The sequence below is a fragment of the Muscardinus avellanarius genome (genome assembly GCF_963383645.1).
Source record: "Muscardinus avellanarius genome assembly, chromosome: 16".
Classification (NCBI taxonomy): domain Eukaryota; kingdom Metazoa; phylum Chordata; class Mammalia; order Rodentia; family Gliridae; genus Muscardinus; species Muscardinus avellanarius.
This window is the reverse complement of record NC_137802.1, coordinates 58,528,843-58,555,725: the sequence shown is the minus strand read 5'-3', so window position 1 is coordinate 58,555,725 and position 26,883 is coordinate 58,528,843. Positions and strand designations below refer to the sequence as shown.

The 26,883-nt window shown below is 55.8% G+C and overlaps 1 protein-coding gene across 1 annotated transcript in view; it reads left to right on the top strand.

Annotated features, from left to right (window-relative positions):
• Positions 1–1,715: 1,715 nt before the first annotated feature.
• Positions 1,716–26,883, top strand: part of SCN4A (sodium voltage-gated channel alpha subunit 4) — a gene marked incomplete at both ends in the record, with an annotated part of 34,530 nt that continues 9,362 nt past the window's right edge. Inside the window, 17 exons of the mRNA XM_080712441.1 lie at positions 1,716–1,988; positions 2,077–2,387; positions 2,617–2,745; positions 3,140–3,231; positions 4,920–5,270; positions 6,045–6,108; positions 6,287–6,428; positions 8,342–8,551; positions 9,546–9,675; positions 11,538–11,776; positions 14,001–14,174; positions 15,313–15,669; positions 21,485–21,964; positions 23,880–24,015; positions 24,327–24,481; positions 24,985–25,158; positions 26,229–26,351. Of these exons, the coding sequence (XP_080568567.1) occupies positions 1,716–1,988; positions 2,077–2,387; positions 2,617–2,745; positions 3,140–3,231; positions 4,920–5,270; positions 6,045–6,108; positions 6,287–6,428; positions 8,342–8,551; positions 9,546–9,675; positions 11,538–11,776; positions 14,001–14,174; positions 15,313–15,669; positions 21,485–21,964; positions 23,880–24,015; positions 24,327–24,481; positions 24,985–25,158; positions 26,229–26,351 (3,540 nt within the window). The remainder of the gene's footprint in view (positions 1,989–2,076; positions 2,388–2,616; positions 2,746–3,139; positions 3,232–4,919; positions 5,271–6,044; positions 6,109–6,286; positions 6,429–8,341; positions 8,552–9,545; positions 9,676–11,537; positions 11,777–14,000; positions 14,175–15,312; positions 15,670–21,484; positions 21,965–23,879; positions 24,016–24,326; positions 24,482–24,984; positions 25,159–26,228; positions 26,352–26,883) is intronic.

The window sequence follows — 26,883 nt, the reverse complement described above, 5'->3', positions numbered from 1 at the left end:
GAGGGCCTTGGGGGGGCTCACAGTGGGCACGCACATGGAAGTGAGTGTCTCTGCGCACACCCACACACGATAGGGTCAGCGAGCAGCTGCAGGTTGGGGTGGGCAGGAACGAGCAGCCGCAGTCGTCCTGTGGAAACACGACTCCCTGGAGGCTGGCGGGGCAGGGGCAGCTGGGGAGCTGGCGTGGGGCGGGGCCACTCTGCCCAATGGCCTCTGCTCCCCTGGTCGCCCTCCCCATCTGTTGACCAAGTCTAGGAAGTCTGCTTGCTGGCCAGGGAGGGCCATCTCACGGCTCTCAGTGCCACTCGGGCGGGGGAGCTCTAGGGGTTCTGAGTTCCTGTGTCAGTGATGGCTCCAGGATCTTCCATGGGCCTTGTGGTGGCTGTGTGTGGCTGGGCCGTGGTGGTCTCCCTGTGCCCACCTACCAGTGTGGTTATTGCCCTAGCGCCATTTTCTTTTCTTTTCTTTCTTTCTTTTCTTTCTTTCTTTCTTTTTCTTTCTTTCTTTCTTTTTGCAGTACTGGGGATGGAACCCAGGGACATTCTACCTCCAAGCTACACCCCCAACCCTATTTTATATTCTTTATTTTGAAACAGGGTCTCACTAAGTTACAGAGGGCCTCACTAAGTAGCTGAGGCTATTGGCGAATCGCGATTCTGTCTCAGCCTCCCGAATGCTGGGATTACAAACGTGCTCCATCATGCCCAGCTCCCCACTGCCACTGTCAATAAGTGATCCAGCACTGCCCTTCCAGAGGGAACAGGCTCTGAAGGGTTTGGCATAAGGGGCCAGGGGCCAGGAGAGGCAAAGGGACTGGCCCAGGGGACAGTCCCACACAGTGCTCCCAGGCCCCAAAGGTTCCTGGAGGGTGTCCCTCCTTCATGTATCTGATGTGGGTATTGCCAGCCAGAAAGCCCCTGGCTCTAGCTCTTCCCCGCTGGGATGTCCATCTCCTTGTCACCATCATCTTTGCTGGGCACTCCCCTCTTCCATGTTAGCTCTCCCAGCACGGCCCCACACACATACCTGCATCTTCCTGCTCCAGCTCCCACTGTGTGCCAGGGATTTGGGTTCTTATTCCCTCTCCCAGCTCAATACTAAGCACCCCAAATCAGGAAGGGTATGCCAAACTTTTCCCTGCCCTCCAGGCCAGGGCTGGCAAACCCAGGCAGAGGTGCCACAGGTTTCTGATACTGCCCCCGGCAGACATCGCTAACTGATCACTACCATCCCTTTGAACGGTCCGGCTGCGACTTCAGTGGTCTCCACCCACATCTCCAGTATCAGCCAAACAGTGTGGTCTCCAAGATGAAATCTACTGGCCAGTGGCACTTCAGGCTGATCTGCCAGGCCCCTGTCACAGTCACATGGACTTACCAGCTGTGGTCCTGTCTCTCCCCATAGGCTGAACAGTTCCCAGAGCCCAGGCCCAGGAGGCAGTTGACTACACTGGCCACAAGTCCCCAAGGCTGAAGAGGATCTGCTGGGAGACTGCGGTGTGGGGCCCCGCTGGGGGGGGGGGCGATGCTCTGTGCTCAGCACCCGGGCAGCAGCAGCACGTGGGCCTGGCAGGTGCATTTCCCTGTCCCACCCCTTGCCCCACACCCGCCATCCCGGCCCAGCCCCTGGGCAGGCAGGTGGTGAGGACTCTACAGCAGGCCCAGGGCAGGGTGGCCGCCCAGCACCCACCTTGCCCCTGAGCCCAGGATGCAAGGATGGCCAGCTCGTCTCTGCCCAGCCTGGTGCCCCCGGGCCCGCACTGTCTGCGCCCCTTCACCCGGGAGTCCCTGGCGGCCATAGAGCAGCGGGCTTTGGAAGAGGAGGCCCGGCTGCAGCGCAACAAGCAGATGCAGATCGAAGAACCCGAGCGGAAACCACGCAGCGATCTGGAGGCCGGCAAGAACCTGCCCCTCATCTATGGGGACCCCCCGCCCGAGGTCGTCGGCATCCCCCTGGAGGACCTGGACCCCTACTACAGTGACAAGAAGGTCGGGGCCTGGGAGGGCTCCCGGGGCCTGGCAGGCCCGTTCCACGTGTCTGTCCACCGGCCTCACGGGCTCTCTGTCTCTTCCGCAGACCTTCATTGTGCTCAACAAGGGCAAAGCCATCTTCCGCTTCTCAGCCACGCCCGCCCTCTACTTGCTGGACCCCTTCAGCGTGGTCCGGCGCGTGGCCATCAAGGTGCTCATACACTCATATCCTGCCCACATGGGAGAGGTGGGGGGTCGGGAGGGTGGGCCGGAGACCGTCCGCCTCCCCTCGCCGCCTGCGCCCTCCTTTTCCTTGACGCACCCCACGCTGTTCAGCATGTTCATCATGATCACCATCCTGACCAACTGTGTGTTCATGACCATGAGCGACCCTCCCGCCTGGTCCAAGAACGTGGAGTAAGTCTCCCCTCCAGAGCCCCAGGCATCTGCCTCTCTGAGGCATCTGAGGATGTGCTTGTCTTCCCAGGGACACACGTTGTCATCATCCCCAAATCTCCACCCAGGAGGGCGGCAGGGCACACTGGCACTCTGATCCATGTCCTCACCCCCCGGGAGACACGATGCACCTCTGTGGCCCCCCTCAAGGCCCCCCGTTGTCACACACACCCCTGGCCCTCCCCTCCAGATACACCTTCACAGGGATCTACACCTTCGAGTCCCTCATCAAGATGCTGGCCCGAGGCTTCTGCATCGACGACTTCACATTCCTCCGGGACCCCTGGAACTGGCTGGACTTCAGTGTCATCATGATGGCGTGAGCAGGGGCCTGGGGTGGCGGAGGGGCCTCCGAGATGGCAGCCAGCCAGCTGACCCTCTCACAGGGCTGGACTGCGGGGGCCCCAGGTCACATGCGCAGACAGTGAGTGGCACACCCCAGGGGCGGCCATTCCCAGGGTCTGACTGATGTCCCTTCCACAAACAGCCATAGGAGGCAGCCAGACCCACAGCCCCAAGGTGCTCACCCACTGGGTGAGCTGAGCTATCCTCTCGGACTCTAATGGGAACCTTGGGGTGCCTGATTTGCGCTCTGGTCCCCCATGGTAACCCCACCCTTGGGGATGCTCATTCTGGGCCTGCAGAAGCCCTGGTTTCTGCCCTGCCCCCCACTCTAGCTCTGACAGTGTCCCAACCCCAACTCGTCTACCCAGGTATGTGACGGAGTTTGTGGACTTGGGCAACATCTCAGCCCTGAGGACCTTCCGGGTGCTGCGAGCCCTGAAAACCATCACAGTCATCCCAGGTACTGTACTCAGCCTCAACCAGTAGGCTTCAGCCGTGCTCAGGCCCAGAGCCTGACACTTGGGCTCTGGGAGCCTGACCCAAGTCTACCACACTTGGGGCTTATGATCGTGTAGGACGCACATCACAGCCTGGTGTGGTGACACAGAGGGCTCATGTGGCCAGAAGGCAGATGGGGCTCTCCGTGGGAGGCTGGGCATCTGAGAGGCAGGAGAGCATAGACTCTGGTGCCAGGCAGCCTGGGTTCGAATCCCCCCTCTATCACTTCCTAACATAGGCAAGTAGCTTAACCTGCCCATAAAAATAAAAATAGTGCCTGTTGGGTTGTTACAATAAACAGCTGCCTTAATACCTGTGAGGTGCTTAGAACAATGCCCGGCCCATGGGTTGTGCTATGTGTGTTATATAACCGTGGTCTGTAAGTACGTAGAGGGGGCAGAGCAGAAATCTGTGCCTGGGAGAGCGACATAAAGAGACTCAGTGAGTGGGAGTCCCCGCTCTGAGATCCAGGAGAAATACACCACGCTGGCAGTGTGGCTCACTGGTAGAACGCTTGTCCAGCATGCGCGAGGCCCTGGGCCTGATCTCCAGCACCATGCTAAATAGATAAACAATAAATAAATCAATGTAAAAAAACTAGAAATGAAATGACACCAGGTTCATTCAAGTTGGAAAGGTGATCTGAGGGGATGGAGAGCAGGCTCTAGGAGAGGGAAACTGCTAAATCCTGACTCTAGAGAATACCCAGCCCTATTTATTTGTTTATGTTGATACTCGACATTGAGCCCAGGGGCAGTCTACCTCTGAGCTACTTTTTAACTATATATATATATTTGCCATACTATATATGTATTGCCATACCATATATAAATATATTTGTGTGTGTGTGTGTGTGTGTGTGTGTGTGTGTGTGTGTGTGTGTGTTTTGCTGGTATGAAATCCAGGGGTCTTCTACCCCCGGGCTATATTTCCAGACCTATTTTTTATTTTATTATTATTATTATTATTATTATTATTATTATTATTTATTGGTGTTACTGGCATTCCTGGAAACCCTTCTACCTCCGTGCTACACTCCCAGACCTATTTTTTATATATATATTTTTTAATTTGGAAACAGGGTCTCTTAAGCCAGCAAGGCTGGCTTCGAACCTGTGCAATCCTCCTGTCTCCACCTCCCAAGCACGGGGATTACAAGTGTGCGCCACCACACCCGGCCTCCCAGACCTGTTTTATATTTTATGAGTTAACAGGGTCTCACTAAGTTGCTGAGAGCCTTACTAAGTAGCTGAGGCTGGCTTCGAACCTGCGTGATCCTCCTGTCTCAGCCTCCCAAGTACTTGGGATTACAGGTGTGTGCCACCACGCCCAGCTCTGCCTTTAAGGGCACAAATTGGGAGATTAGCATTCTATAGAACACTTTGTGAGAGTGCTGACCTGGAGACGTTGATTATCCTCTGCATGCTTTGGGGTAGTTCTACAGGTCAGGCAATGGCCTGTTTGAGACTTAAAGTTTATCCCTGGCAATTCCAAGGCTCCCCATTGAGATGCTCTCAGAAAGGGGCAGGGGCAGGTCGGAAAGGCTTTCCAGGAAGTAGCGGTGCCTAGTCAGCCAGGCCTTGGAGATAGGGTAGACAAAGGCTCCGGCCCTACCCCTGCCAATGCTCTCACCCCCCACCCCGCGGTCAGGGCTGAAGACGATCGTGGGGGCCCTGATCCAGTCGGTGAAGAAGCTGTCGGACGTGATGATCCTCACCGTCTTCTGCCTGAGCGTCTTTGCTCTCGTGGGGCTGCAGCTCTTCATGGGGAATCTGCGGCAGAAGTGTGTGCGCTGGCCCCCACCCTTCAACGACACCAATACCACGTGGTACGGCAACGACACCTGGTACGGCAACGACATCTGGTACGGCAACGACACCTGGTACGGTAATGACACCTGGTTCAGCAACGACACCTGGTACGGCAATGACACCTGGAACAGCCAAGAGAGCTGGGCCAGCAACGACACCTTCGACTGGGAGGCCTACATCAACGACGAGGGTAAGGACGAGGTGGGCAGGAGCAGCCCGTGTCCACTTCTCCTGAGACAAAGAGCCGAGCGGAGACCTGAGCTTACACCCATCCCTTACCAGCCAGTGTAACCTCTGTCATGCCACGCTCAGAATCCTCACCCATAAAATCGAGAGGACAACACCTTCTTCAGAGGGGTAACACGACAACTAATGACCAACGGCTCTAAAATCCCTGACGCTTGCTCTACAAAGCCAGTCTCTGGCTCCTGTTCCCTCAACAGTGCACCCCGTTCTTCTTCATCACACTCTGGCTCTGCACCCAAGCGGGGCCACCACCAGGCACCCGTACACCCACCTCCCATCATGCACCCATCCTTCACCAGTGCACACATCACACACACACGGCTGCTATTAGCCTGCCCAGCGTCTTCTTGTAAATGGGAAAAGGGGCCGCTTCTTCACCCCAGCTTCTGGACTTGAGCCTCCCCATTCACCCTTCAGCCAGGGGTCCCACGCAGGCACGTGGCGGCCCCATGCACACACCCGCACGTCCCCTCTGTCTCTCTGCGCCCCTGCCGAATCCTGACTTCACAACCACAGTAGGCACCCGGCTGCCACCGCTTGGAGCCCAGCTCCCTGCATGTGATCCGCCGGGGACCTCGGAAATACAGCTTTCCTTAAAGGAGGGGGCCTCCCAGGGAACGTCTGCGGGGTGTGTGAGGTGCGCACGAGTGTGCACTAGGTGCGTGTGCTCAGGGTGCGCATTGGGTGACGTGCTTTTTGTGGCCTCTGACTCCCAAAGGGAACTTCTACTTCCTGGAGGGCTCCAACGATGCCCTGCTCTGTGGGAACAGTAGTGACGCTGGGTGAGTGATGCTGGGGTCATGGGGGCTGGGGTGGATGGGAGTTTAAGGAAAGCCGTGGGCAGACAGAAGACTCTCCTGTTTGGGGGACATAGTCAGGATTGAGGGCCATGGGAGTCCGCGATCTTTCCCCAGCTGGAGTGCTCCTCCTCCTAAAGCCGGGCCCCCGTCCCCTGCCTAGGCACTGCCCCGAGGGCTACCTGTGCATCAAGGCTGGGCGGAACCCCAACTATGGCTACACCAGCTATGACACCTTCAGCTGGGCCTTCCTGGCGCTCTTCCGCCTTATGACACAGGACTACTGGGAGAACCTCTTTCAGCTGGTATGGCTGCTCCCCTGCTCCCAGCCCCACAGCCTCACTCCTCCATCCCTCTGTCCCTTCTGCCTCCATGGGGCCTCACAGGCCACTCCAGGAGGGCCCAGGCCCAGTGCCCTCTTCTCCATGAGACCCTCTGGCCAGTACTGGGCATCTGTCCAGAGCCAAGCAATAGACCAACTTTTATTTTTTTTCTTTTGGTACTGGAGATTGAACCTAGGGGCAGTCTACCTCTAAGTTTTATACTCAGCCCTATTTTACTTTTTATTTTGAAACAGGGTCTCACTCAGTTGCAGAGGGCATAAGTAGCTGAGGCTGGCCGCAAACCTGTGATCCTCCTGTCTCAGCCTCCCAAGTACTGGGATTACAGGTGTACATTACCATGCTTAGCACAACAGCCTACCTTGTTTCCCCACCTTTGCTCTTCAAGCTGGGGCCAGAGCCTGGCACAGGATCAGGCCCAGGAACTCCCAGGCATTTGTATCCCATTAGATATTCTAAGTAATCCGGAGAGCCAAGCATGGTGGCGCACGCTTGTAATCCCAGTACTTGGGAGACTCAGACAGGAGAAGCGTAGGTTCACAACCAGTCTCAGGAACTTAGTGAGACCCTCTGCAACTTAGTGAGATTCTGTTTCAAAATAAAATATAAAATAGGGCTCAGAGGTAAAATGACCCTGGGTTCCATTCCCAGTACCCCCCCACACACACACACACAGTAATCTGGAGATTATTTAAAGTATAGGGAAGATGTGCCTGGGTTAGATACAAATACTACAACATTTTATATGAGGAGCCTGAGCATCTGCAAGTCTTGGCATTGCAGGGGCTCTGGCAACCCAATCCCCGCGGATACCTAGGGACCCCTGTGCTTAATGCCCCCTGCCTGTAGGGCAGCGGTTGAGTCTGAGGGATGGCGCGTGCTGATCCATCCCTGGTGGTTTTGTTAATGTTGATGTTGACCATAGCAGTGATAATAATAGGTATTATTTCTTGAGCCCTTTCTAGGTACTAGGCTCTGTGTCAAAGCTAGGATTTAAGTTGGCCCCAAAGCCCCAGTTCACCATTTGTCACCCTGGTTCTCTGATCTCAGGATGCCTGGCTGGAGTCCTCAGGGCTCACTGGGACAGAACACCAGGAATGCCTAGATTCCTATATATATGTATATAGATATATGTTTATATGTGTGTGTGTGTATATATATATATATACACATATATGAAGATCATATGTATATAATTTACAAAATTATAATTTAAGATTTATAATCATTTATCATACATGAGGATCATATATAATTTATAGAAAAAAAAATATATATATAAATGGACTGAGGATTGAACCCAGAGGCATTCTACCTTTGAGCTATATCCCCAGTCCTTTTTATTTTTTGTTTTGTTTGTTTTTTATTTTTTTGTGGTACTGGGGATTGAATCCAGAGGCATTCTACCTTCGAGGTACACCACCATCCCATTTTTATTTTTTATTTGGAAGCAGAGTCTCATGAGGTTGATGACAGCCTCACTACTTGCTCAGGTTGTCCTTGAACCTACAATCCTCCTATCTCAGTCTCCCAAGTATTGGGATTATAGGCGTGCACCACCACACCTGGCTCTTATTTTTTTATTTTGAAACAGAGTCTCACTAAGTTGGTGAGGGTCTCTCCAGGTTGCTGAGGCTGACCATGAACCTGTGATCCTCCTGTCTCAGCGTCTCATGTACGGGATTATAGGTGTGTGCCACCATTCCTGGCTTCCCCAAGGAGTGAAGCTCCCCAGAATGTGGCTTAGCCCACCAAGGATAGTCATATCCTGCCTCAAAGGCCCTCGAAGGACCCCTCTGTTCACCCGTCTGGGCAATGGGTGGGTGTGGGGCAGTGGGTGCCACAGGATACATTCTCTCCTTCTCTCCCCACTCCAGACCCTTCGAGCAGCCGGCAAGACCTACATGATCTTCTTTGTGGTCATCATCTTCCTGGGCTCCTTCTACCTCATCAACCTGATCCTGGCGGTAGTGGCCATGGCGTACGCTGAGCAGAATGAGGCCACTCTGGCTGAGGATCAGGAGAAAGAGGAGGAGTTTCAGCAGATGCTGGAGAAATACAAAAAGCACCAGGAGGAGATGGAAAAGGTGTGGACGCAGGAGAAGGCCAAGGACCTGGGGTCCCCTGCCCTCAGCCTGGGCTGCTTGGCCCCGGCTTCTCCAGGGGCTGGCTGGTGGGAGGATGTTGGTGGGGGTCAAGAGGAGCTAAAAGCCCCAGGTAGACCAATAGATTTCAACCAGGCAGTAGAAAAAATATTTCTCAGCCGGGTGTGGTGGTGCACACTAGTAATCCCAGTACTTGAGACAGGAGGATTGCAGGTTTGTGGCCAGCCTCAGCTACTTAGGGAGGTTCTCTGCAACTTAGTGAAATTCTGTTTCAAAATAAAGAATAAAAAATAGGCCTGGAGCCAGGCGTGGTAGCATGGCGCACGCTTGTAATCCCAGCATTAGGGAGGCTGAGACCCAAGGATCACGGTTCACAGATAGCCTCAGCTACTTAGTGAGACCCTCTGCAACTCAGTGAGTCCCGGTTTCAAAATAGAGAATAAAAAATAGGGCAGGGGGTGTAGCTTGGAGGTTGAATGCCCCTGGGTTCTATCCTCAGACCAACAAAAAAAAAAAAAAGAAAAAATTGTAGGGCTGGAGGTGAGGTGTAACTGGCGGGGCGGGGGGGGGGGGGGTTGAATGTCCCTGGGTTCAATCCCCAGTGCTGCAAAAAAAAAAAAAAAAAAAAAAAAAATTCTCTGCACCGTGCCTGTTTCCCCATCCATAACTAGGAATCTGATGTTTTCTGCAGTTCACAGACTCTGTGCTTCCTTGTGGGTGCACGCTGAGGGAGGGTGAGGCCCCATGCAGCCACCGGGAGAAGCTGCTTACCTTCTCAGTCTCATGGAGTGTGGGGTCCTCCATCACTTGGTCCCTGTTCTGTCACCCACACACACCAAGGTTGGCCCCTCCCCACCAGCACTAGCTCAGCACAGGCCAAGAATCCGGAAGGACTCAGCAAGGAGCTCTGAGAGTCCATGAGTCCATCCCCCGGCTGGGAGCTGGACTCCACACCCTCACCCTTGCCGGTTCACAGGCCAAGGCGGCCCAGGCTCTGGAAGGTGGAGAGGCAGATGGGGACCCAGCCCATGGCCAGGCCTGCAATGGGGACCCAGCCCCGAGGCCAAGCTGCAGCGCGGAAAGTGCCATCTCAGATGCTATGGAAGGTGAGCGCCCTGCACCCCTCCCCCCACCCTGCCTGCCCTGCCCACCAGCCTCCGGAGGGCCAGGGTGTGGCCTGGCTGGACCCAGCTCTGGGAGGACAGTAACTTAATACTGGCATCGAAGAAATGAGCTGTGATAAATATAGTCCTGTCTTAACCTGGCCCAGTTCTGGCTGCAAGGCCAGGCTGCTGCGGGAACTGGGGGCTTCCGGAAGGGCCTTGGGGGCTGCCAAGGCAATGGGGAAGGACAGGCTAATAATACTAACCAGGAAGGCCCATGTTCCGGAAACTGGAAAGCCTGCTCTTCCAGTGTTCTCTGTATAAAAGTTAAAGGTCAAAAGACAAATTGTCCAGGGAGAATCACAGACTTCTCTCAATCCCTGTGCCACCCCCAAGTTTCAGGAAGAGAATAAGGATGCAGTGACAAGGGAAGGGTGGCTAGAGAAGGTGGCTAGATAGACAGATGAATGAATGGTGAATAGATGGTAGATGAGTGGAGGGAGGGAGGGATAGATGGTGGATGGATGGATGGATGGATGGATGGATGGATGGATGGGTGGATGGTGAATGGGTGATGGATGGAGGGAGGGATGGTGGATGGATGGATGATAGATAGGTGGATGGAGGTATAGATGGTGGATGATGGATGGATGGATGGATGGATGGGCGGGCTGAAAGATAATTGAGCAGAAATATTCAAGAGGATGGGTGTCTGGGAGGGAAGGAAGGAGGAAGGACAGAAGAAAGGAACTCTGACCTAGAATAGAGATCTGGTCCCTCCCCAGGACAGCCTCCTTGTGCTGAAAGTGAGGAGTCAGGGATCCTACAGCACTTCGCCATCCCCTAGAGAGTACCACCTCACCTGACCTTGCATGCTGCATCCAGGTGACTGCCAGGGAGTCTGTCTGCAAACCCTGGGTACCAACAGTAGCATGGGATGGGGATGGAGATGGGGGAGGTCAGGCTAGAATCCACCACCTCCTCGGAAAAAGGCTGAGTCCTGACAGTGTTGGGGTCCCATCCAGGGTCACCATAAGGCTGCCACCCACTCCAGTCCCTTTTCTTCATCATCTTCTAGAGATGTTTGCCTCGCCATCTTCTAGAGATGGGTCAGTGAGATCATGTCTAGGTGGAGAAGCCATGGAGACCGAGTGGAGGAGTGGCTTCATCCCCATGGCCGTGGGGTGGCAAGAACAGGGGGTGTTTTCAGAGAGCCACTCTGGAGTCTGAGTGGGGACGATTTGGAGGGGCCAGCATTATTGGCAATGGTGATGGGGAGCTTTTGGGGGATTTTAGTTCCCCAGACACTGATGTGCCTGGGACCCACATCACTGAAGTGGGCTCCTGCTTCTCCCTGATGACTCTGGGACCCAGCCAGGGATCTGGGTGTCTCCGCTGCCAGGATCACAGCCCTGCGGTGATCCTGTGGCAGGGGCGAGTCCAGCCTAAGCCCACTGAGGGGCGGAGCCAAGAAGGTGGGGCTTGAAGTAGAGACTTGAGGTGGGGCTGAGGGGTGGGGCTTGGAGGGGCGTGGTGTGGGCGGGGCTTAGGACAGCCTTGAGAGTATCTCTGTGAGGCCGAGCTTGGGGAAGACCTTCCTGAGGTTAGGGGCTTTGGGGATCTTGAGCACAGAGGAGGAGCGGGTCTTTAAGGGCTGGCGCTTTGAGGGAGAGGCTCCATGAGGCCGAGGTTACGGCAGAGGCCACAGTGAGGGTGATGTACCTGGAGGCCGTGGAGCCCTGAGGAGGCCTTGCTAAGCCACTGGAGGGTTGAGATGTGGGGCTTGCAGTGGGGGCGGGGGACCCAGAGAGCGAGGTGGAGGAAGGAGAAGCCTCATCAGCCGCCCATCACCACCCCACTCCCAGAGCTGGAAGAGGCCCACCATAAGTGCCCGCCGTGGTGGTACAAGTGCGCACACAAAGTGCTCATCTGGAACTGCTGCGGGCCCTGGGTGAGGTTCAAGCACATCATCCACCTGATCGTCATGGACCCCTTCGTGGACCTGGGCATCACTATCTGCATCGTGCTCAACACCCTCTTCATGGCCATGGAGCACTACCCCATGACTGAGCACTTCGACAACGTGCTCTCCGTGGGCAACCTGGTAGGGAGGGGACAGACGGGGCCATCACGGGGGCACCAGGACCCAGTGGGGATGTCTGGAATTCTGGGGCACTGCTGGGGACATATGGGAGCAGCTGGGGGCTCCCAGCAGATGGCTGTGGTTTGGACAAGGGAGGTACATGGGGTGATCCATGGGGTATGGAATTTGGGGCTCAGAGTATTGGGGGGAGGCAGGGAGAGTGGGCAAGGTGCTAGGCTTCTTGAAATCAGGACTCCTGGGGATCTAGGATCTAGCCCACCCCCTAGAAGCTGGAGTGGGGAACGGGGGGTGTGGAGATGGGGGCAGTGGTGGGTGAGGAGTTTCTCCACTTCCGTAAGTTGTCATGGGCCTGAAAGGGACCGAGAGTGGGGGCCTGTGGCCATGGGCATCCAGGCTCCAGAGGCCCCGGCTCACCCTGGAGGGCCCAGGGTTAGTCCCCACCCACTCACCAGGTCCCCAGCCTGGCCAGCCGCCCCCTCTTGGCCCTTTGCTGTTCCACTATTGTTGACATGCGCTGATCCGCCCGCTTATCCCTGCCCATTAGGAGCATTAGCACCTCGTTGCCAGCCACAGTGGAGCCTGACAAAGGAAACCCGCTCCTGCCCCACCTCGCCCTTCTCAGTCCCCTTCACAGTGTTTCCATGGGGACCCATGGGAGATACTCTTCCCACCCAAAGAAGAAGGCAAGCTCGGAGAGTAAGATGCGGGGCCTGGGCCAGGCAAGACTCAGGCCCTGCGCTTCCCAGCCCTCCAGGCCAGGCACCTCTCTCCCATGGAGATGCCCTCGGTGGCCAAGGCCCGGCTGCCAGAGGGGCAAGGGCATGCTCTGGGCTCATGGCCCAGCTGCCAGGTTATGCGTGACAGGCAGGGCTCCCCACCTGCCCAGCCCCTGCCCACACTGCCGCGGTCTGAGCACCTGCTCTGGCTCCTGGGAGTGGCTCAGCATCTGCCCTGGCAGGCTGCAGACAGGGGCAGCTGGTGCCCAGCAGGAGGGGCACCAGGCACGGGAGCTCACTCGCTCTTTCTCCCTTCCTTCCTTCCTTCCTTCCTTCCTTCCTTCCTTCCTTCCTTCCTTTTCTTTTCTTTTATTACTGGGGATTGAACTAGGGGCATTCTACCTCTGAGCTACGCCCCTGGTCCTATTTTTTATTCTTTATTTTGAAACAGGGTCTCACTAGGTTGCTGACAGGCTCACTGCTTGCTAAGGCTGTCCTCGGACTTGCAATCCTACTGTCTTAGCCTCCCAAGTACTGGGATAATAGGCGTGCACCACCATGCCTGGGCCCAGGGAGCTTTGGGGACCTGTGCAGCCCACAGACTTCTATTCCAGGATGGGGAAGACAACTCTGACACCTCTCTCTCTCTCTCTCTCTCTCTCTCTCTCTCTCTCTCTCTCTCTCCCTCTCCCTCTCCCTCTCCCTCTCCCTCTCCCTCTCCCTCTCCCTCTCCCCCCCCCCTCTCTCTCTCTCTCTCTCTCTCTCTGGGTCTGAGGATGGAACCCAGGGTCATTCGACTTCCGAGCTACACACCCTGCCCTATTTTTTGTTCTTTATTTTGAAACAGGGTCTCACAGAGTTGCAGAGGGCCTCACTAAGTAGCTGAGACTGTCCTTGAACTGCCATCCTCCGGGTCTCAGCCTCTCCAATGCTGGGATTACAAGCGTGCGCCACCACGCCCGGCTCTCTGACCTCTCTTTGGTTGTCCCTTGAGTCCACTAGGATTTGGGAAGTGCTGGGACTTGACCGAGTAGCTAGGTTTACAGTATAAAATCAAGAACGGGGACCCAGCACCCTGAGAACTGGGGGTGTGGCTGAAATGGTCGCTGGTCTCACTGAGCCCTGCTTGCCCACCTGTAATATAGGCATGATAGTCCCTCCCAGCTTCATAGACACAGGGGTCCCAAGAAAGGCACCGTGGGGACCAGAAAGCGCCCCATGAATGTTGACACTATGCCTGGGTTGAGGACCCATGAGGCTCAATGACTTGCCCACAGATGTGAGACTAGAAATACATGGAAACAGGGCTCTGTGTGGTGCCCACCTCGGCCTAGGCCACCGCCCTTGGACCCGCTGCTCACACACACACGTGGGCCATGGGTGCTGGCCCCCCTGGGGACTCTGATCCTTTCCTCCTGCGTCCTGGAGCCTCTGTGGGAGTGGGCTGGGAGACAACCAAGGCCCCGTGCTCCAGGGGCTGTGTGACCGGGACTCCACCCGCCCCACAGGTCTTCACCGGCATCTTCACCGCAGAGATGGTGCTGAAGCTGATCGCCCTGGACCCCTACGAGTACTTCCAGCAGGGCTGGAACATCTTCGACAGTATCATTGTCACCCTCAGCCTGGTGGAGCTGGGCCTGGCCAATGTGCAGGGGCTGTCCGTGCTCCGCTCCTTCCGTCTGGTACGAGAGGCCTGTGGGCCAGGGGCTGACATGGGCGCGGGAGGAGAGAGCCCGGCTGACGCTGGCTGGCCCTGGGCAGCAGCCGGGGCTTCAGCCCCATGCTGCTGGCTCAAAAAGAAGAGCCGCTCGGAGTTGTAGGATTGGTACTTCAGAACTACTGTCTTTTCACCATTCCGTAGAGGGCATTTGTATCGTTTATCTTTATTATGAGGCCTTTTATGTCATGCACACACAAAAGTACAGACAAAGGAGAAGGCTCCTCCAAGTACCAAGTACCAAGTACCAAGTACCCTCCCCCTGCCCGGCTCCAATAGCTGTCAACATTCACAGTTCTTCTTTCATCTGACCCCCAGTTTTCACTGGTGGAGGAAGTGTGATAGAACGAATCTAACATATAATTTCACTTGTAAATGTCATAGGCTATATCCTTGAAGATAAGTGTCTCTCTCTCTCTCTCTCTCTCTCTCTCTCTCTCTCTCTCTCTCTCCCCATTTTGGGAGAACCCAAGGGGATTGAACCCTTTCAATCCTACCTCCAAGCAACACACTCCCAGCCCTATTTTACTTTGAACAGAGTCTTGCTAAGTTGAGGGCCTTGCTAAATTGCTTAGGGCTTTACTAAATTGCTGAAGCTAGCTTTAAACCTGCGATCCTCCTGTCTCAGCCTCCCAAGTACTGGGATTACAGGCGTGTGTGTGTGTGTGTGTTACTGGGGATTGAATCCAGGGGCTGGGATTACAACCGAGGGGCATTCTACCTCTGAGCTATACCCCCAGCCCTATTTTGTTTTTATTTTGAAACAGGGTTGCCCTAGGTTGATGAGAGTCTCACTCCTTGCTGAGGTTGTCCTCAAACCTGCGATCCTCCCGTCTCAGCCTCCCAAGCACTGGGATTACAGGTGTGCGCCACCACGCCTGGCTCACATTTCCCTCTTTAACACATGAAGCGGGAGCTTAGCTGGACATGAGTGTCCCCATATAACAGAGTAGCACACTGAGGCCTCAGATCACTCAGAGCGGGCAAGGCTTCAGGCTGCTTGAAACCAATCTCCGTCCCGAGGCCGGGGCACTCTGGGTTGGGCCGGCCGGCGGTCCCCGGCCCCCGAGCCTCACCCGCCCTCGTGCTCCTCTGCCCGGCAGCTGCGGGTCTTCAAGCTGGCCAAGTCGTGGCCGACGCTGAACATGCTTATCAAGATCATCGGCAACTCGGTGGGCGCGCTGGGCAACCTGACGCTGGTGCTGGCCATCATCGTGTTCATCTTCGCCGTGGTGGGCATGCAGCTGTTTGGCAAGAGCTACAAGGAGTGCGTGTGCAAGATCGCCTCGGACTGCAGCCTGCCCCGCTGGCACATGCACGACTTCTTCCACTCCTTCCTCATCGTCTTCCGCATCCTGTGCGGGGAGTGGATCGAGACCATGTGGGACTGCATGGAGGTGGCCGGCCAGCCCATGTGCCTCACCGTCTTCCTCATGGTCATGGTCATCGGCAACCTGGTGGTGAGTGGCGCGGGCCGGGCAGTGCGTGTGTGTGTGTGTGTGTGTGTGTGCGTGCGCATGCATGTGCGTGTGTGCGTGCGTGCGTATGTGTGTGCATGTGTGTGCTGCGTGTGCGTGCATGTGCATGTGTGTGCGCGCGCGCGTGTGCGTGCGTGTGTGTGGAGGGTGTTGGTCCTTCTCTTGCTTGTACATCAGGCTGTCCTTCGAGGTCCTGGTTTCTAGGAAGTCAAACTCTATGACTTGCTGGTGGCTATCCATTTTCTATTTCCCACGCCCCACCTGCCCCTGGAATGGCGATTAGATACGGCTTATCACAGTAATGCTCCAGCGTCAAGCAGTCAGTCGAGCTAGGAATGGTGATGCACGCCTATAATCTCAGTACCTGGGAGGCTGAGACCGGAGGATGCCGGTGTGACGCCAGTCGCAGCAACTTAGCAAGACCATCAGCAAGTTAGTGAGACCCTGTTTCAAAATTAAAACGGGGGGGGGGGGCTGGTGGTTTAGCTTAGAAATGAAATGTCCCTGGGTTTAATCCTCAGGATAACAATAACAAAAAACAAACAAAACCCCAAAGCAAAAAAAAATAGTGTTTTGAAGCTGGGTGTGGTGATGCACACCTGTAATCCCAGTACTCTGGGAGACTGAAACAGGAGGGTCACAGGTTTGAGGCCAGTCTCAGCAATTTAGTGAGCCCATCCGCAATTTAGTAAGACCCTATTTCACAGTAAAAAATAAAATAGGTCTGGGGGTGTGACTTGGAGTTAGAATGCCCCTGGGTTGAATCCTCTGTACTATTAAAAACAAAAAAAACAAAACAACAACAACAACAAAAAACCCACAGCCGGGCATGGTGGTACACGTTTGTCATCTCAGCATTTGGGAGGCAGAGATTGGAAGATCACGGTTGGGAACAGCCTCAGCTACTTAGTGAGGCCCTTTGCAACTCAGTGAGACCCTGTTTCAAACATAAAAAGGACTAAAAAAAATAGACCTGAGGGTGTAATTCGGAGGTAGATTACCTCTGGGTTCCATCCCTGGTACCACAAAAATTAAAAGATTAAAGAAAAAAAAAACACCAGTGTTTTGAGTAAAGTAACTTGAGAATGAGTCAGAGAGATCTGCATTACAATCCCAGCTCTCTGACCATCCTCTGTGTGACCTTGAACCAATGACTGTGCTCTCCTCCGGCGGGGTTCGGTGGGGTTCTCTAGCTGTCCCATAGAAGAAAACTTACGGGGACCTCACAGGGTGGCTGGGATGACTGGCCTCGCTAGTGTGCAGAAAGACCCAGCGTGGGGGGTGACCGGTCCCCTAGCTGCTCGGCCTTCCCCCTCCTGCCTCCCTCCCTCCTCTGTGCCCGGGCCTGTGGGCCCAGGCTCTGGAAAAAAGAATTAGGCCATGGCATCGGGAGGATCTAGAGGTGACATAAACGACACCCATCCTGCCCCTTTCTGTGGCTGTGCCAGGAGGTGTCGGTGAGGCTCTGGACAGCACTTGTGTGTCTGGGCCTGTGGAGGAGGCGCTCCTCTCCTTCTGGGGGTGGGACTGGGGATCAAGCCTGCCAGAGTCCTGCGGTGCTGTGCTCAGCCATCCCATGGCACCCCACGCTGCCCTGGGCCACAGGGGGGTGGGAGCTACATGCATGTCCTCGCGTTCCGCAAAGGCCTCTGGAATCCTTGGGCTGCTGGGTCAGCGCTTCTCAGATATCGCTGCGCTCCTGCTGGGGCAGGGGCAGGCGGGGTAAGGGGTGCCACCTCAGGGTAAGGAGATGGTGGGAGAACTGGAGAGGAGAGCCAGGCCTGCTGTCCCAAGAGGGGCATTGCAGGGAGTGGGAAGAGAGGGCAAGGTAGCCGGACTGAGCTCTGGGCAGGATTTCATGGGGTCACAGCACTCAGTAGATTGTGAGTATACGTTTAAAGGTCTATGGATGGTTGAGAGTCTGGAGGGTGGTTCTGTCTCTCTGAGTGGACACTTAAAAACATTCCCAAGCTGGGCATGGGGGTGCAGGCTTGTAATGCCAGCATTTGGGAGATGAGATAGGAGGATCTGGGTTCCCACCCAGCCTCGGCTATTTAGTGAGGCCCTCTGCAACTTAGTGAGACTCTGTTTCAAAATAATCAAAAATAGAGCTGGGGGTGTAGTTCGGAGGTAGAATACTCCTAGATTCAATCCTCAGTACCACACACAACAATTTCCAGCCCCCATTTTTGCCACCTGCTGACCGGGAAACCTTGAGCAAGAAATGTAACCAGCTAGGCATGGTGGCCACGCTTGTAATCCCAGCATTCGGGAGGCTGAGACCTGAGGATCGCGGTTCACAGACAGCCTCAGCCACTTAGTGAGGCCCTCCCAACTCAGTGAGACCCAGTTTCAAAATAAAGAATAGAAAATAGGGCTGGGGGTGTAGCTCGGAGGTCGAATGTCCCTGGGTTCCATCCCCAGACCCCCCCAAAAAAAATTTGGTAGCTCCTAACAATGACTGAGACCCCTCCCACCGGGGAGGGGGAACGGCCACTGGCACAACACTTCCTCATTAGCACTAGGCTTCTGCCACGCTCTGGTCCTTGTACACAGGGCTTTCTGACTCCATAAAACAGTCAGTGCTGTTCCCACACCATGGAGGTGGGGCTGCCCAGAGCCGCACAGCTTGGGAGAACTGAGGTCTGTGCCTTCAGTACCTGGGAGGCTTGTCGGAACAGAGATCATAATAATGCCAACCTCAGCCAGATGCTGCAGGGCCGGCCTGAAATCGTGGAACTTAGGAGGCTGAGACAGGAGGATCACACGTTTGAGGCTAGCCCCAGCAATGTAGCAAAACCTGTTGCAATTAGTAAGACCCTGTTTCAAAATAAAAAGGGCTGGGGGTGTACCAATAATAATAATTAATAATAATAACCTCGACACCAACGATAGCTCTGGTGACAGCCGGCTTCCTCCAGCATCTACACAGTTTTCTGAGCACATCCCTTGTATTGGTTCAGACATCCCCACAACCATCTCTGCTGGACGCACTGGTTGATCTGCCTCACAGATGAGGAAGCAAAGGCCCAGGGAGGTAAATAAGTAAATAAGTTATAGGGTTCGAGCCCAAGAGGACTGCAGAGTCTGCAACCGCTGCCCTGCACTCCCTCTGAGTGCGTACACACACACACACACACACACACACACACACACACACACCCCACCAGCACGCTTCAGGGCCCAGCGCCCTGGCTCTCCCAGTTTGCATAGAGGGGGTGGAGCGCTCAGGGAGGCGGCAGGTCAGCTCCTTGGGCACCATCCTTGTCCACCACACCCCCAGGCCTCAGAGAAGCAGGTGTCTGCCAGAGGGCACCAGGGCGCCCTGCCAGGAGTGTGGGGCCCGTGCCCCTGCACCCATGGCACTCCTCCGGTGTGCCACTTCCTCCGGCTTACTGTGAAGAAGAGGGAGTGACTAGTCATGAGTAGCCCACTCCGCAGACCCCCCAGGGCAACACGACCCCGTCCCCCCCTCCTCGGCCCGCCCTTGCCCGGGGAGGCTATTTCTGTCCCAGGCAGGAGCCTTGTGCAAACCCTGCTGACCCAGAGAGCTGCTAATTCCCATCTCAGATGCATTTCTGGCAACTGGATGCCTCCCCCTGAGAGAGGGAGAGAAAAGACCAATAAATGTGGGTGGGGGCAAAGCCTGGCAGGAAGAGGGAGGGTGAGGCTTGGGGTGGGGTCCCCCAGCACGTTCTCTGCAAGAGGTTTCTTGTTTGTTTTGTAGTACTGGTAATAGAACCCAGGGACATTCTACCTTTGAACTATATTCCTAGTCCTATTTTTTATTTTTATTTGTTTGTTTGTTTGTTTATTTTTGTGGTACTGGGGATGGAACCCAGAGGCTTTCTACCTCCAAGCTATACCCCCAGCCCTATTTTTTATTCTCTATTTTGAAACAGGGTCTCACTGAGTTGCAAAAGGCCTTGCTAAGTAGCTAAGGCTGGCTTTGAACCTACGTGATTCTCCTATCTCAGCCTCCCAAGTACTGGGATTGCAAGCGTGCGCCACCACACCTGGCTCCTATTTTTTTCTTTTGAAACAGAGTCTTGCTAAGTTGCAGAGGGCCTCAATAAGTTGCTGAAGCTGGCTTCAAATCTTTGATCCTCCAGTGTCTGCCTCCCAAGTACTAGGATTACAGGCATGCACCAACACACCTAGCACCCAGCCCTTTTAGTTTAAATCTTAAATAGGGTCTCACTACGCTGCTGAGGGTCTCACTAAGTTGCTGAGACTGGTCTTGAACCTGTGATCCTCCTATCCCCCAAGTACTGGGATTATAGGCATGCACCACTTGTGCCTGGCTTTAATATATAGATTTAAAAAATACTATGTTAATATGATAGTTAAGACATTAATTTTAAAACCTTGGAGGATACTGGCCAAGCCAAACAAGAAGACCCACTGAGAAGATGGTCAGGGGTAATAGATTCACACACAGGCCCTTCTGCTTCATATGTCCGGGCTGCCCAGCCCCCCCCCCCCAAGCCAGGACCCCCTGTCGCCTTTCTCCACAGCCCAGGGAGGGAGGAGGGGGAGGCTGCTGGAAGGCAGGGCCATCACCTTGTGGACCTCGGGGATATCATCGCCATTGTAGTAGACATGAATGATGCTCTCTAGGCTTGTACAATGGCTGGAAGCCTGGGTTCCTGTGCTGTCTGTGCTGTTTGTCCTAGGGCAAATCTCTCTACCTCTCTGGGACTCAGCTTCCTATGACTGCTCTCATTACAGTGTCTTGAATACCCACAGTGTACTCTACTCGTATTGATATTTTAATCATCAGGACAGTGTGGGGAATACTAGAAACCATCCCCCATTTCACAGATGAGCACACAGAGGCACGGAGCAGCAAAGTGACTTGCCTCAGAACACACAGCTAGTAAACTGCAGTTCAGAGCAGACAACATGGTTTCAAAGCCCAGGGACTCCAGTCTACACTGCCACCTAGGCCCACGGAATTGTGCTTGTGTGATCTACCAGGCTGTGGGCTCCCTGAGGGCACTTGCTCACCAACAGTGTCAGGGGCTCAGTAACTGTCCATCTACAGGAAAATAAAGTCTGGGGCTAGGACAGCAGTAGTCTTGAGAAGTCTTCTAAGTCCCTGTCACTAAGATGGGGGAGGATAGATGGGGTAAGGAACCCCAAGGAGAGACAGGAGTGAATAACTCCAGGTCAAATGTCCTTTCCAGGGCACCAGGGACAAGCAGCTGAGCCCAGAGTCTGTTAAAAGTCCCATTTAGAGCCAGGCGTGGTGGCACACGCCTGTAGTCCTAGTACTCAGGAGGCTGAGACAGGAGGATCACAGGTTTGAGGCCATCCTCAGCAACTCGGCCAGTAAGGCCCTTTTGCAAAATAAAACAAGACTGGGGGTGTAGCTTAGAGGTGGAATGCCCCTGAGTTCAGTCCCCAATAATACACAAACACACACACACACACAGTCCCACTTATAGATGAGAAGGATCAAAGACTAAGATTTCCAGTGAGTCCAGAAGCTTGGCAACTCGAGTCCTGTTCCTGGTTCTGCAACCTCTGACAGCAGAGGTAGAGGACAGAGCCATAGAGTCCCTGTCACCCAGCATACCACCTCCAACCCTGCTACTGCCTTGGGCAACAGAGTCCTACCACCGGAGCCAGCCTCAGTTTCCCTACCTGCAGTGTGAGGACGGTGCTCACTGCCCCTCCATGAGCAGTCGTGAGCTTCCCTGAGCTGCATCCTGCTCCGTGCCGACCGTGATAGGTCCGGCCTGTGGACCTGAGGCCCCGCGCCGGCTGAGGCTCCCTGGCCCTTGGCTCCTAGGTGCTGAACCTGTTCCTGGCGCTCCTGCTGAGCTCCTTCAGCGCCGACAGCCTGGCGGCCTCGGACGAGGATGGCGAGATGAACAACCTGCAGATCGCCATTGGGCGCATCAAGTGGGGCATCGGCTTCGCCAAGGCCTTCCTGCTGGGGCTGCTGCACGGCAAAATCCTGAGCCCCAAGGACATCATGCTCAGCCTCGGGGAGCCCAGGGGTGCCGAGGAGGCCGGGGAGAGTGCCCCCGAGGACGAGAAGAAGGAGCCGCCGCCCGATGAGGGGGACCAGGACCTGAAGAAGGACAGTCACATCCTGAACCACGTGGGCCTGGCTGACGGCACCCCCTCGGGCATCGAGCTGGACCACCTCAACTTCATCAACAACCCCTACCTGACCATTCAGGTGCCTATCGCCTCCGAGGAGTCCGACCTGGAGATGCCCACCGAGGAGGAGACCGACACGTTCTCCGAGCCTGAGGACGTCAAGGTGAGTCCCTCTGAGCGTGTGCGTGACTCTGGGCAAGACACAGGTCCTGTCTGATCCTCGGGTGGTACCTACCTCGTGGCACTGTTGAGAACATTACATGACGTGCTGTGCGCACAGGGTCCGGTAAGCCCTTCTGAAGGGTGAGTGTAATATATCCATTTTAGGCCGGGACAAACTCCACCTGGGCCTCATACCAGCAGGGGGCGCTCTTAGGCTGCATTTACCTGTAGCACCTTGGTTGCAGGATAGAAGAGGGCAAGATATTCTCTCTCTCTCTCTCTCTCTCTCTCTCTCTCTCTCTGTCTCTGACATTCTACTTCCAAGCTACACTGCCAGCTCTTAAGGGTGTCCCTAAGTTGCTGAGAACCTCACTAAGTTGCTGAGGCATTGCAGGCTTGAACCTGTGATCCTCCTGTCTTAGCCTCCCAAGTACTGGGATTACAGGCATGTGCCACCACACCTGGCCAAGAGGCCTCTCTTAAATCGTCCTCTGGGGTTAAAGCCCCTGCCAAGTGCTTGCCAGACTCTGAGGAGAGGAGCCAGAGGGCCCATCGGAGTTGGGGACAAGGACAGCAGAGCACTGTAGCATAACCTCAGGACGGGAGCCTTAATCTCCTCCAACCCACACAGGGGCCTTGCTGCTGGACCAAGATGTCCCCTTCCTCCTGACCCTCCCTTTCAAGGGTACAGAGGGGACTGGAACTCAGGTGGCTGCCACCCCAGAGGCTGGGGTCTCTGGGAAGCCAACTCTGAGCCCCCCTACCCACCCACTAGCACATAAATGAAGCCAAAGGCCCTGCCCACCCCACAGCAGAGCCTGGGCCTGGCCGGGCAGTGGAACCTAATGAACTTTGCCCTGAAAGTTCTTGACTGCTTATTTCTCCCCAAACATGCGGACGCTGACTTACCAGGGGGCTGAGTGCCTGCTGAGCTATAAATACCCCGGGCCATGTGGCCCTGACCTCCACCTCGGTATGAAGAACTCGGCAGGGGAGGGGCCAGAGAGCGCTGGGTCCAAGGCCGGCAGGAGGGGACTGGGGGCTCTTTATAGGGGGGCAAGCAGGGCTCCTGGAGGATTGTGGGCTTCGGGGTGCACAGGTGGGGCAAGCACCTTGGTGGATGCCCTGTCTGACCTAATCCTCTGTGCCGGTTTCCCTTTCTGTCAACTGGAAACAAGAACCCCCACCAATCCCTCAGCTTTCTGGTCACTGCTCTGGGTGCAGAGCTGTCCCCCACCAAGCTGCCCAATCCCCTCTGCCACCACCCCCATGCCGGGTCCCCTTGCGCAGTGGAGGTCCGGCCTGGGAAGCTGGCCTGGGACGCACCCGGAGGAGGCCTGGCCAGGCCGAACACCAGCCCCCCCCCCCCTCTGATCAGGTTCCCTTGGCACCAACTGGGCCTTGGCTGGGAAAAATTTTCCATCCTTTCTCGATCCCTCAGCCAAACCGACCCTGGAAGGGGAGGCTCCGACACTGGGGCACCGCAGGCCTGACCTCTGCGGCCTGTGGCAGCCCCGTTCCATCCTGGCCCCTCTTCTTACCCCTGCCCCCCTCTGGGCCTCTTTTCCCTCTGCTGGTCTCTTATGACTCCCCAAGCCCCCCAGAGGCCGAGCCCCATGGAGCCACCCCAGGCCCAGTCCCTGTGCCTCCTTTACCCAAGGCCCTCACCGACCTCCTTGCACCTCAGCACCTCTTCCCAAGCCTCATACGCCCAGAGAGAAGGACCGAGGCCATCTTTGTCCCTTTGTCCCTCCACCCAGGGCACAGTGACAGTTCAGTAGCCAGGTCTGAGTGAAAGAATGAAGGAGTGAGTCAGCTTCACCCCTTCTCCTTTCCCTCCCATCCTGCCACCCCTGGCGGGAGGGTGAGGGGGTCTCCCAGGACCTGGGGGTCACCTGCGTCTGTGGCCCCTGCAGAAGCTGCCGCAGCCCCTCTACGACGGGAACTCCTCCGTCTGCAGCACGGCCGACTACAAGCCCCCCGAGGAGGACCCCGAGGAGCAGGCCGAGGAGAACCCCGAGGGGGAGCAGCCCGAGGAGTGCTTCACGGAGGGTAGGGCACAGCTATGGGGGGGCAGGCTGGGCCAGGGCGGAGGAGCTCACTGGGGAGCCTGTGGCCCCTGGGTGAGCCAGCCCTCTAGGGCCTGGCAGGACAGAGTGAGGCCGCCTGGTGGCCGGCTATCCCTCGCCTGTGGAGCATCTTTCCTCAGCCAGCCTCTCGGTGGCAGCAGTGGATCCACAGCGGAGTGCGCTGTGGGGGGAGGACATCCCCAGTGTGGGGAGGATGTGGATGCTGGGCCTGAGGCACTGTGAGGTGGAGGCCGGCAAGAGGCAACTGACATGGTGCCCGGCCATGCCCCCTAGCTTGTGTCCAGCGCTGCCCCTGCCTCTACGTGGACGTCTCCCAGGGCCGCGGGAAGCAGTGGTGGACCCTCCGCAGGGCCTGCTTCAAGATAGTCGAGCACAACTGGTTTGAAACCTTCATTGTCTTCATGATTCTGCTCAGCAGCGGGGCCCTGGTAGGCGCCACCCCAAGGGGCAGGGCGGGGGCGGGGGCGGGTGCTGGGCCCAAGCAGGGGCTCCTGGGGCTCCCTCTCCTCCCTGCCAGGGACTCAAAACTCACCTGCACCTCTAGCATATGTTCTAGAATGCACCTGCTCTTTCAAGTGACAGACAGGATCCCCCCCCCCTTGTTCTGTGGGTTCTGAGTTGAGTGTACCTCCAGCCATTGGGAAGGCAGGTGGGCCCCAGGTATTTGGGATTAAGGTGGGGGGGGCAAAATGGAAAATGTGCCACTGTGAAACCCCCTGGCAGATGATTGAGAACCAAGACTCCTCCCCACCCACCGGGAAGCCTGAACCGCCCCATGATGGGGAAAGGCTGGGAGATGCCCACAGCTGCCCCCAGTCTGGCTCCCACGCTAGGCCCCCCGGGAAGCAGTGGCATGAGGCAGGGCAGGGGACGTGGCCGCTGTGCCAGCCTCCGGGCCCTGGCCACCCACAGGGCGTGCTGGGGCCCCCAGGCCTTCGAGGACATCTACATCGAGCAGCGCAAAGTGATCCGCACCATCCTGGAATACGCCGACAAGGTCTTCACCTACATCTTCATCCTGGAGATGCTGCTCAAGTGGGTGGCCTACGGCTTCAAGGTGTACTTCACCAATGCCTGGTGCTGGCTGGACTTCCTCATCGTGGACGTGAGTCGAACTGGAGCCATGGTGGCTGAGGACTCACAGATGGTCCAACCCCAGACGGCACTGCCCCCCACCACACGCACACACACACAAAGACTGGCCTCTGGCTTCTCAGGCACAGCTGCCCAGGGAGAGGAATTAGAGACCACCTTCTTCCTGAGGGAGATAGACTGGGGGATATATGGTTCCTGCCATCATAGGTGGAGGATTTTATGTTAGTTTGTGGTTCCCCAGTCCTTTGTATTTTATTTTATTTTATTTATTTTTTATTTTTGTTGCGTTACTGGGGATGGAACTCAGGGGCATTCTACCTCCAAGCTACACACCAGCCCTATTAGTCCTTTTTTTTTTTTTTTTTTTTTTTTTTTTTTTTTTTTTTGCAGGTCTGGGGATGGAACCCAGGGGCATTCTACTTCTGAGCTACACCCCCTGCCCTATTTTTTATTTTGAAACAGGGTCTCACTGAGTTACAAAGGGCCTCACTAAGTAGCTGAGGCTGGCCCCGCACCGCAATCCTCTGGTCTCCGCCTCCCAAATGCTGGGATTATAAGTGTGTGCACCATGCCGGGCTCCTTTTTATTTTATTTATTTTATTTATTTTATTTTATTTTATTTTTTATCTTGAAACAGGGTCTCATTAAATTTCTGAGGCTGGCCTCACTAAGTTGAGGAGGCTGGCCGCAAATCCTCATGTCTCAGTCTCCCAAGCACTGGGATTACAGGTGTGCACTACCATGCCTGGTTGTGTAGAGGAGGATTCTTAATTCCTCTATAATGGCCACACAGTCCCATGAAGGAGGCAGGGCCCGCCCTCCCATTTGAGGTCATCCCTTGTTCATTGGTTCTATGTCTGAGGAGGAGGTAGAGCTCTAGAGGTGCCAGGACAGGTCCCAAGACTGCTCTTCCCACCAGATGGGACCCCCCCGTAGGAAAGGAGGCCAAGGGAGACAACCAGGAGCTGTGTGCTCAGGGAGGCTCCCCACGATGGAGGATCTGTACCTCCAGGCTGTGTCCCTAGGCTGCGGGGTGTCCAAGGGCCCTGCACTCGCTGACCACCCTCCCTCCTTTTGCAGGTGTCCATCATCAGCCTGGTGGCCAACTGGCTGGGCTACTCGGAGCTGGGCCCCATCAAATCCCTGCGCACGCTGCGGGCCCTGCGTCCCCTGAGGGCACTGTCCCGATTCGAGGGCATGAGGGTGGGTACTGAGACCCCGTCCCAAGGAGGGCTCTGGACGGGGGAGCCGCCGCCCACAGAGCAGGGTGGGAAGATGTGACCAGGGTCAGGCAGAGGCGCCAACTGCTGGGTTTGGGGCCCTGGAGACTTAGTGGTCATTCCACAGCCTGCCCCATTCTGGCTGGCAGCCCTTTCCGTGGGTGTCTGCCACCACTGGGGGGCAGCAGAGGCTGCTGCAGCTCACTAGAGGGCTCAAAGTGGGGAGAAGAGGAGGAAAGCTGGCCTGTGGGTTTTTGGGTGTCCTTTGCAACCTCAGACCAGGGCCCTGAAACATAGCAAATGTGAAGGTGCTTGTGCTCCAGGGCTCCCGTCATGCCCCAAGTCCTGCCCTTGAGTATAGGGTAAGTCTCAAGCCAATAACCATGGAGCCAGGTGGGGTGGCACACCTGTAATCCCAGTACATGGGAGGCTGAAACAAGAGGATTACAGGTTTGAGGCCACCCTCAGCAACTTAGCAAGACCCTCAGCAACTTAGTGAGACCTTGTTCCAAAAT